Below are 11,009 nucleotides of genomic sequence, written 5' to 3' on the forward strand. Positions count from 1 at the left end.
CAGGAGGCTCCCGTAGTGCAGGGGCTTGCAGATGGCAACGTAGCGGTCGTAGGCCATGACGGTGAGGAGGGAATACTCTGCTCCAACCAAGAAGACAAAAAAGAAGACCTGTGCAGCACACCCGTGGTAAGAGATGGCCCTGGTGTCCCAGAGGGCATTGGCCATGCCTTTGGGCAGAGTGGTGGAGATGCAGCCCAGGTCGAGAAGGGCGAGGTTGAGGAGGAAGAAGTACATGGGGGTGTGGAGGCGGTGGTCGCAGGCTACGGCGGTGAAAATCAGGCCGTTGCCCAGGAGGGCAGCCAGGGAGATGCCCAGGAAGAGCACGAAGTGCAGGAGCCGCAGCTCGCGCGTGTCTGCGAATGCCAGCAGGAGGAACTCGCTCACAGAGCTGCTGTTGGGCATTTGCTGACTTTGGACACAGGTATCTTTGAAGAGGAGAAAAAAAAAAATAGAACAGACTTCAATGAGGAAAACCTATTTCATCTCCTGGAAAGCCCGCAGCTTTCTGCAGCTCTCTTGCTTGAGCTCTGGGTGGTGCTGGCTGCGTGTGACACTGGGAGCAGGGGCTGCTGTGGGCTCCAGAGGAGTCCTTCCTGCTGTGCAGCAGGAGGGAAGCAGGACCATGGGGGAAACTCAAGTGCAGTCCACTTGTCAGATCAATGAGCCATGCAGTCTTTTTGCAAACAACTCATCCGACCACACTGTAGAGCAAGAGAGATTTTATTTGCTGTATTTTCTTATAATTCCCCCTGTAATGCTTAGGACACCGATCATACTCGTGTTACGCTGAGAAAAAAACGGAGACAGCTGAGAGCAGAGAAGCCCCAGTCCGAGTGAGGCTGGACAGAATCCTTACCTTGGCCCTGGGGGCCTGAGCAGGATCTCAGCTCTTCCCCCCTAGCCAGGGCTGCCGAGGCCTCACTCCAGCTGCCCACAGACAGACATCCAGCAGCACGGACATGGCCTTAGCAAGGAGGTGTCTTCTCCTTGGGACGCCTGGATGCCACAAGGATGCCACGAGAGAGCTGCATCCTGCTGGAGAGCAGCCTGAAGCCCAGGAAAACACCCCACAGACAGGTGAATATCCACACGCTGGGGTATTCCAGTATCCCAGGCACACAACATGCTGTACCTAGAGGATTCTTGGCCACTCTGTTCCTGCTGATCTTGGCCAAACTCTTCTTTCCCCCGCCTGTGCTCACAGACCCCATCCCATGCGGCTGTGCTCAGCGCTGCCCTGCAGCACCCTGCCACCACCAGGGCCCTGCCAAGGGGCACCTCCATGCAGCAGGAGCTATGGGGCAGCTGACAGAGAGCCCTGCATCACCAGCAGGGTGTTCGAGGCTTCTAGGGTGTCAGGGGCACCTGGCTTAGGCCACTCCAAGGGGCTTCTGCCAGACTTCCTCACCTCGCAGTGCAATCCAGCAGGACTCTCACAGCCTACTGCATTGCCCACCGCCCTCCCAGAAACAAGACCCAGCACGAGACCCTTCCAGGAGCTGCAGCTGCATGGCCCTGCAGCCAGAGACTTACCTTGTCAAGGGCTGTGCAGGTTTCTCCTGCAGGCAGCTCTCAGCACCCTCCCACTCCCAACTGCCTCCAACCCCTCTCTCCTCTCCTCTCCTCTCCTCTCCCCATGGGGGTCAGAGCCCCCAGCCCTTCTGCGCTGTGCAGAGGAGCTGCTCCTGGGCAGAGGTGTCTCTCTGCACCAGGGCCCTCTTGCCAGGAGCTCTCCCTGTCCCAGGAGCCCAGCCCAGATCAGCAGCAGAGGCATTGGAATCAGCCCTCTGGGGGCTTTGGCGATGAGCCCATGAACCTCAGGCACTGAGAGTGAGTTGAAGAAATCTCTCAAGAAATCCAAGGCAGATGCAAGTTTCCTGCAGTGTCCCCCTGAGGGGGGACTCTGCTGGCACTGACACAGCCTCCCTTGGAGCTCATTAGAGCAGAACACTGGAGGCAGTGAGGACAGGTAGACAAATGTGAAGGTGACACTGATGTATTGAAAAACAGGCTTTGACCCCAGGCTCCTGGGAAGGGAGATCCTTTCCCTTCACACAGGAGCTCAGGGCTCTTCCTGGGCAGTAGGAGATGGGGATGTCCATGGCCCAGTGCAGGAGAAGGGTACGACTCCTGCCTGGTTCATGGCTGGTGAGGAGGCAATGAGACCCTGGTGCTTTAACAAGAAGCTGCCTCCTCATAGGCCTCGCTGTCGGAGACAAGAGCCCTAGCCATTGACACACAGACCTCAGGCCTGTTGGGACTTTCAGCCTTTCCAGTGTGCTTGCTCCTCTCCACACCAGGCTGTCCAAGAGATTCACAGACCTGCACCTCTTTCCCTGCTGGCTGTGTGGTGTCTCATCAGATCGGAGCCGAGCATGGTAACTTACATTTTCTTGGTGGCCATGCTCCTCATAAGGCAGCTCTGTAGGAAGTTGGCCTGGTTCCTGGTGAGCTCCTGGTGAGCTCGTATGGCATCCCTCGTGGTGCCCAGGCCCTCCTCCTCCTGGGCACTGCTCACTCAGCAGGGTCCCAGTCTGCCCTGATGTGTGGGGTTCCTCTTCCTCTGGTGCAGGATGAGGCTTTTCTTCTTGTAAATGTCAAGAGGTTTCTGTAGGCAAAATCCTGCAGTTTCTCAAGGTTCCCCTGGACAGATGCTCCATTCTGTCAGCCTTTCATGTCTGCAGGCAGACGTTTCAACCTTTGTGTGATTGTGCTATCTGTGACAAGTTAGCAGTATCAGGAGTTGCAGGAGAGTTTGGATAATAAAGGAGTAACCAGTTGAACGGAATTGCAGTACAGAGTCACAGAAGGCTAGCGGATGGAAAGCTGTCTGTTTCCACAAGTTATGATATCTCCCCTCCCCTCCCCTCCCCTTTCCTTCCTTAATAAACTGTCTCTATCTCAACCCACAGGATTCACTTTCTCATTTCTTTCCCCCATTCCAGAGAGGGAGGAGGGAGGGTGAGCAAAAAGCTGTGTGGTGCTTACCTGCTGGCCACGTTAAACCACAACACAGCCCCAGCAAAGGAGTCTGGCGCGTGATTCCTTGCGGCCCTGGGGCAATGGCAGTGACCCCATGAGCTGGGTCTGCCTCCCAGCCTGCCCAGCATGGCCCTGCAGAGTGTCCCTGTGCCCTGGGCACCACAGCCCCCTCACTCCGCAGAGCAGCACCGCCAGCTGGGGCTGGGGCTGGGGCTGGGGCTGGGAGGGCCCTTCCCTGAGTGTGTTCTAGGCCAGCTTCAGGCACATGGCTTCTGGATTTGAGCGTTATCTTTGCTGTGCACAAGGAGCTGAGAGACCTCCAACAGGCACGGGCCTTGAAGATTGCCTGCAAGGTCCCTCCTGGCCTAGCACCTGACTGGACTGGTACAGAACTGGCTCCCATGCATCAGAGAGGCTGGGAGTTGAGCAGCAGTGCCTTGGGCTGGAAGAGTCACAACCAGATCACTGCCTGGGCAGGTCCAGGGCCAAAAAGAGAATGTTTTGTAGGTATGTTAATAAGGGGTCAGTCGTGCCTCAGAAATTTCTAATCTAGTTGGAAGCAAATGGCTGTTTAATGGCGTGTGAAGTGACTTCTTTCTGAAGTAGCTGACAGGTCATCGCTTGACTCCTGGCTGGGAGCAGTGCCATTAAGCTCATCTCTCTGAATGTACCTGAAAGGCAAGTGCAGGTTACCTGCTTTGCATGTAGTTCATGCAATTCACTCTTCCTAAGTACCTGGTAGGCCCCAAAGAGGAAGAGGTCTTGGATCGGGGTTGTCATGTCAGAGGTGTCAGCATTTGCCTGAAGTCATCCTTCAGGGCTGTTTTCAGTTTTCTGTACAGAGGGAGCCACTGCCAAGATGCCTGGGGGAAAATGAACCATGTATAAGGGCCTGGGAAAAAGTTACCTTGGATCCAAAGCAGCCATTTGGGGACCAAAATTTGTAGGCAGCACACTTCTATGGTGGTGCTGGGCACTTTGTGCAGGGTGCTCCATGCTGGCTTAGGAGCTGCTTCTTTCTCAGTAACAGAGTAGCCAGCAGAGGTGAGACAGATACCCTGAGATCATGAATGTCATGAGAATCCTGCTCCCAAACAGATGACCGATATGGGGAGGTTAGGAGAAGGCTGGCCAGGAGAGATGTGAGATCTGGGGGCGGGAAGAGGAGTTTGGGCAGCAGAAACTAATGATTTTGAAAGAAAGTATGTGTTTTGTAGGTGTTGTATCACAAAGTCGGTGGTGCTTCAGAAATTCCTAATCCATTCCTAAGGGAATATTTGTGAAGTGGATTGTGAGTTGAGCTCTTTCTGAAGTAGCCAACAGGTCATCCCTTGACTCTTGACTGGGATACGTGCCTTTAGGCTCACATCTGCCAGTGTCAGTGATAGACCAGAAGAAGGCACCTGCTATGCATACAGGTTGTGAGTTCCACTCTTCCTAAGTACTGGGTAGGCCCCATAAAGGAAGAGGTCTTGGATAGGGGTTATGTCAGAAGTGTCAGCTTTTGCCTAAAGTCATCCTTCAGGGCTGCTTTCAGTTTTCTACACAGAGGCAGCTACTGCCTTCAAGATGCCTGGGGGAAACTGAAGCATACATAAGGGCCTGGGAAGTTACCCTGGATCCATAGGAGCCATTCTGGAACCAAAACTTGTAGGCAGGATGTGCACTTTTGTGGTGGTGCAGAGCTGCTGGGCACATTGTGCAAGGTGCTCCTACAGACCCTTTGTGTCCTTCTCCATGCTGGCTTAGAAGCTGCTTCTTTCTCAGGAACAGAGTAGCCAGCAGAGGTAAGACAGATACTCTGTGTTCATGAAAGTCATCAGAAAGCTGCCTCTAAGAAGATGACTGCTACAGTGAATTCAAGATAAGCCTAGACAGGAGAGATGTGAGATTTTGGGGAGGGAAGAGGAGCTTGGACAGCAGAAGCTAATGGTTTTGAAGATGTAAGAATGATTGGGTAGTTTTCATCTCACTTTAAAGCTGACTTAAAGCAGTCACGTGAGGCCATTACCGTATTTTAGCCAGTAACCTGAATTCCATAAAACTAAAGGCTTCTCCACACACTGACAGGAATACTCTGCTCTAATATTTGACCGCAATATCCCTCGAAGCAAAAAGTCAGCCCATAGCCCCTTTCTCCTACCTTTACTGTCTTGTTCACCCTGATCCCTGCCCTTAACGCGATCATTAAAATGTTCTATTTAGCCCTTGCAGACCTAAAAAAAACCCTCAACCAAAGACCTTTCACATACCCTAAGCAGAACACATCCTAAGAAGAATACCCTACCCTCCCACTACACATTTGATTAATCTCTAACCTAGAAAGGGAAACCTTAATCCCATACACGAACACCTAACACTGAAAGCCCCTATTCCCGTACATTAACCTTCTCACTTTTAACCCTTTTCCTAACCTTTAGGTGCTTTGCCCTTTTGGGCAGGGCAGGGATCGTGAGGTTACTGGGCAGTCACATGGCATTCAAAGCTGAATGTGAGGGGCCATGGATCTCATCAGATTGTGGGCCACAAGGAGGAGACAGGGGAGAATGCTCTGATGAGCTCAGCTCTGCCTCAGGATCTCCTGCACCAGCAGGAGCAATGTGACTGTGGCAGTGACTGTAAGGTCACTTCTGTCCCTGCAGAAGATAGGGCAGCAGCAGGAACATGTCACAGAAAGGGACTGAGAGGTCACTTCTGTCTGTAGGTGGCAGGTCACCCTTGACTTAGAGCTGGGATCGGTACTTTTCGGCTGACATCTGCCAGTGGCCCTGGTAGGCCAGCAAAAGGCACCTGGCTGGCATGCTGACTGTGGGATCCCCTCTGCCTACATACCCAGGAGGACCCATGCAGAAAGAAGGCCCACATATGGGTTGTCCTGTCCCTTCTGCTTGAGTCCATGACTGGACAGCAGCAGGCCCATGGCTTGGAAGATGCTGGTGCGGTGACTTCTGTCTGGTTGGCTGACAGGCCGCAAGGAGCCTGATGGATTGGGATGCCTACTTTAGGAGGGGGTTCCACCCTGATGGAGCTTTCTTTTGTAGTAGAAAAGAGTAGGAGAGAAAAAACTGCCACAAAGTGCACTTTGGAATGTTGGTGCTGGCCACGAGGAGGAAGAACTGTCCCTCAGAGTGTTGTGCTGCGTTGCCAGAGGTCACCCAAAGAGCGTCTGTGATCAGAGCATGGCTTTGTGTGAGAAGGAGCAGCTGGGGAGGGTTGATGAGACACTGGTGAAATGATGGAAATGCTGGCATGAGAGCAAGGTGGTGAACAGAGACGGGTGTCTACAGTCCTCAAAGAAATAGGTGAAAGTCATCAAAGTCAACAAAGTGCTCTGCCGGGCACTGCCCAGCCCAGCCCGGCCCCTGCCCACCTCTCCCCACCACCCTGCCCTCTCTCCAGCCCAGCCCAGCCCAGCAGCCCAGGCTGGGCTGGCCCCAGGGCAATGCCCTCCACAGGCTGCTGCAGGGCTCTGGGCATGGCCACCCCAGCCCCAGCCCCTCACAAGGCACCGCAGCTGCTGGGACAAAGTGTGGTGGTTTTACTCAGGTGGGCAGCCGAGCTCCACCACAACCGCTCTCTCACTGCCCCTCTCCTCAAAGAGGAAGGGGGAGAAAATACAACACAGAGAACTCGAGGTTTGAGATGAGAAAGGTTTAATTAAATGGAAAGGGAATGGGGAGGAAAAAAAAAAAAAAGAAACAAAAGAAACAATCAGTCCGCGCGGGAGCACGGAGAGAGGGAAAAAAAAATTATTCTCTACTTCCCATCAACGAGCGGTGTTCAGCCACGTCCTGGGAAGCAGGGCCTGAGGGTCCGAGCCACGGCTGCGCTCGCGTCAGGCAGCACCCTGGGGTGTCACCAAGTGACGTCACAATGGGTGCCCACCCAGCCCAGGCGCGTGTCACAGTGGCACCCATTGTGACGTCACTTGGTGACACCCCAGGGCTCCGCCTTATAAGAGCGCAGCCGTGGCTCGGACCCTCAGTGTCGGTGCACGGCAGTGACGGACAGGGCAGGAGCACAGGGCCTTCGAGGAGTCCCCGAGCATAGCCCACGTCCCACAATGCCGCAACCGCCCGCCCGGAGGAGCCGCCGGTTTATCCTTGTGAGCTCTCCCACTCCAAAGGCTGCTTCTGAAGGGGATGAGGAGAGAGGCATGCCCCCCAGGCAGCCCAGGCTGGCCTGGCAGGAGACCTGGTCTTCTAGGGGCAGCAACCGGCCAGCAGAGGACAGCTTGCTGGCAGAGGACAGCACCCCAGTCGAGGCCTTTTTCCCGGAAGAGGACAGCAGCCTGGCAGAGGCCATTTTGCTGGCAGAGGCCATTGCTCAGGCAGCGGGCAGCAGCCAGGTAGAGGAGAGCCAGGACGACGTACAGTGGCTGGATCCCAGTGAGTCAGGGTCTTCGGGATGGGGTGGGGAGGGTTGGGGACACAGAGACCCCTGCCTGACTCCAGGACTCCTTCCCTGGGTAAAGCGGCGCTTGGGCTGACGGGGCCGAGCTTCCTCCGCAGCACCACAGAATGCCAGGACGCTTTGGGCTGGGGGGGACCTCGGCGATCACGATGCTTCCCCCCAGCCCAGGCTGCCCAAAGCCCACCCAGCCTGGCCGTGGGCAGTGCCAGGGAGGGGGCACCGCAGCCTGCGCCAAGGCCTCACTGCCCTGGGCGTGAAGGAGAGAAATCCCTGCCTGTCCGAAAGAAACCTGCCCTCTTTGAGGTTAAGGCCGTCACCCCTTGTCCTGTCGCTGCAGTCCATGATGAAGATCCCCCCCCAGCTTTCCTGGAGGCCCCTTTGGGCACGGGGAGGCCGCAGCGAGGTCCCCCCGCAGCCTTCTCCAGGCTCCACAAGCCCAGCTCCCTCAGCCTCTCTTCCCAGCGGAGCTGCTGCAGCCTCTGGGCATCCCCGCGGCCTCCCCACGGCCTTCTGGGGCTGGGGCCCTTCCTCTCCTCACCCCTGCATTCAGCCCCTCTCTGCAGCACTCTTTGCTTTCCTCCTTTCCAGGTAAGGCATGGAAACTGTGCAGAGACAAGGCCGTGGAATTCATCAGGGCGTATGTCAGAGGCACAGAAAAGGTAATGGCAGCCGCTTGCATCACAGCTGTGCTCCTGGCGCTGCCCTCCAGGGGTCCCACACAGCCCCAGACCCCTCAAGGCTTTGGTCCTGCTGGCCATGGGTGTCCCCCTAATGCTCTGTTGGTGTCTTTGTGGCTGCCAGGACGACGAGGAGCAGAAGATGCTGTTCCTCAGCAAAATCTGCGATCTGTGCACATGTGTCACAGAGAGGGGTGTGCCAATGAACTTGCATGACTTCTGCTGCCAAACTAACCTGGTGGAGAACATCATGGTGAGAGGATGCGCAGCGGGCTGGGGAAGGGGCAAGGCCCCCCGGCACCAGCCCCCTGGGAGGCGAGGGCTGTGGCAGCGCTGGCTCTGCTGCTGCTGGGTGCCGGCGGCTCCAAGGTCTCATCCTGCTTGTGCTCTGCAGGCGCTGCTGGAAAAGGAGCCCATGGACAGCTTGCGCACAGCATTCCGGCAGAAGGCCATGGAGACTGTCGCCCTCCTCAGGTGCGTGCCCAGCCCCTGGTGGCAATGTCCTGGTGGCCCTGAAGCTGGCAGGGAGGCTGCCCGTCCCTCCCAGGGATGCCTGGCCAAGGGAGGTCCGTGTCCTCCTTCATAAGCCTCGAGGCACTGCGTCCAACAGGCTCCTCTCTCTCTCTCCTTCAGCAACACCGTACCAACAGCACTGTGTGGCAAAAGGGAGAGTCTCCTAAACATGTGCTTCAAGAGCGTCTTCTTTCTGCCTCCCGAGTCAGATGTGCCAGAGACAGGAGTGCTCTACGCCGAGGTATGTGCTGGGTGAGGTACCGGCACCCCCAGTCCTGCTGAGCTGCTGCCTTGCTTCCCCGTGCTGACACAACCAGAGACCAGTGCAGGGCCGGGGCCCAGATTTGCTTTCCCAGCCTCACCCTTCCCCCTTCCCCGACCTGATCTTGTGCTGCAGGAGGTCTGCACACAGCAGCTTTTTAGCCCCAAAGCCACCCCTGAACTCCCGAGGGGCTCAGAGCCAGCTCCTGGGGGTGAGGAGGGCCACAGAAATAATTCGATGCTCTTCTGTCCTCCCTGCAGACTATGAAAGCCATGGACACCATGCTGGAGGGCTTCGTACTCAACTGTCCCATCGCCAGTTTCAACATAGAGATGCAGAATATGTTGAAGGTTTGGCATTTCCAAAGAATTTCCAAAGAATCCTCTCAGGTCACATTTGCAGACCGCTGTCAACCCCCAGCAACTTCTCTCCTCACAGGCGCTGCTGGACTTTGCTGTCTCCAAAAACTCAGATGTGCGTGAGAGCGCTGTGAAGGTGATTGAGAGGCTGATTACTTTCTTCCGCTGGTATTTGGTGATCAAGGTAAGGCACAAGGAATTTTCCACCCTTTCCTGCATCCCAGAGCATCCTGCCATGCAAGGGTGCCTGCGAGGCAACCCTCAACGCACGTGAGTGCCTCAGCACTATGAATTGAGGGTCTTCATTCCTCCTTCACCCCTGCTCTTCCCTCCCCAGGCCCTGCTATCTCAGGGGCTGGCTCTGCCTCCACTAAGCCCTTTGTCTCTCCTCCCTTCCTCAAACAGATCTTAGGGATCTTTGAAAACTATGGCAACGATGAGCCCACAGATTTCAACCTGCGCATCCCCATCCTGGGCAAGCTGCTGGGCCACCTCTTGCTTTTCAGCAGTGGCGATGATTCCATGAGCCACTCAGCTTTGGGAAGTCTTCATCGCATGTACACAGTCGTCAGAGAAGGAAGAGGTAAGAAGGTGTGGTGGGCAATGTCCATCTGCACACAGACATCTGCTGGTTTGTCTGCCTGTTCTCCCTGAGTATTGTGAAGGATTGCTTTTGTGCTTGGTGGAGGCTGCCCACGGAATTCTGCCAGGTTCCCTGGCCTCCTCTGCTCCTCACAGCAGCTTCCCGCAGCATTCTGGCTATCGTTTTCCGCAGAAGCTAGACGCTCACCTGCCGTCCAGGAGCAGTTCTCTGCTGCTGTCCTTCCCAACCCTCCCCAGATCACCTACCACGCTGTTTTGTGGTGTCCCCCAGTCTAAGCCATCGATCGATGAGCACTTCCCAAACGGCATCTTCCCCGAGGAGTGAACAGCAGAGCCAGCCGTGCATCACCAGGGATGGTGACGCCCTCCAGAATGCTCCCTGACTGTTTGCTCCCTGCCGTCTTAAAGGCAGGTGTCAGGGGGCTTCCTGCACATCCTGACCCCGAGCAGAAGGGGGTCTGTGACACGCTGCTACCCCCACGGCACCCAACGCCATTGCTTCTCCTCCTTCTGCATCATCCCTGAGGTCCCTCTTGCTCCCAGCACTCCTCACCTTGTGCTTTACATCCCTGCCCACCACTCTCCTCGCCGTGGGTCTGAGCCTCCCTCCTCAGCCATTCCTAGTGAAAGTGCTTTTCACCATTTGGCAAGCTTGTTGGCAAAGATGCTCTTCCCTACTGACTCTTTGGTGTTGCCCCCTGTTTAGAAAGCTCACAGACAAACGGCATGAAAAATTATGCAGAGAGACACAAGAATTTGGAGGACACAGCATACCCGTTTCCTACAACATCAACTCCGTGTGAAATTGCCAAGGTAATGAGCTCTGGCCTTGCTGGGGATCTTGTCCGCAGCATCAGCAGGCATCTCGTGTGAGCAAAGGGGTCCAGAACCGGTGGGGCTGGCACGGCCTCACTCGCCCTGCTGAGAGGGTTCCTCTTGTCCCCAGGCTGGGGCTATGCGAAGGCTGCTCCCCTGTGTCCCGGCAGCAGCTCCAGCCCTCCTGGCCACCAGCAAGCCCTGGTTACCTGCAGGGCCAGCACTCTGGCCCCATATGCCCCATCCTCACCCCTTCCCCCGAGGGCCCTCTCTCCAGAGCCGCTCTTGCTGCTCAGCTAAGCAGCACCCTTGGGACACTCAGTGAGGCATGTCTTCGCTCCTCCTTCTTCCCACAGCGGTTTGGAGGACATCTCTTCCCTGCTG

General features: G+C 56.0%; 1 protein-coding gene across 3 annotated transcripts in view; it reads right to left on the reverse strand.

Annotated features, from left to right (window-relative positions):
• The window catches only part of LOC140000122 (protein YIF1B-like), a 159,383-nt gene that overhangs the window by 99,836 nt on the left and 48,538 nt on the right, over positions 1-11,009 (reverse strand). Inside the window, exons 3-4 of one of the 3 annotated variants that reach the window (XM_072029867.1) lie at positions 3,718-3,845; positions 2,273-3,653 (exon numbers count right to left, since the gene is read on the reverse strand). The exons of 1 other annotated variant lie outside the window; for it this stretch is intronic. In XM_072029867.1, coding sequence (XP_071885968.1) covers positions 3,759-3,845 — 87 coding nt within the window. In that variant the 3' untranslated portion in view covers positions 2,273-3,653; positions 3,718-3,758. Of the gene's footprint in view, positions 1-2,272; positions 3,846-11,009 lie in introns of those variants that run through there. One more of the 3 variants, XM_072029866.1, reaches the window with a different exon arrangement.

The sequence above is a fragment of the Anas platyrhynchos genome, chromosome 33 (assembly GCF_047663525.1).
Source record: "Anas platyrhynchos isolate ZD024472 breed Pekin duck chromosome 33, IASCAAS_PekinDuck_T2T, whole genome shotgun sequence".
In the NCBI taxonomy this organism is placed as follows: Eukaryota; Metazoa; Chordata; class Aves; order Anseriformes; family Anatidae; genus Anas; species Anas platyrhynchos.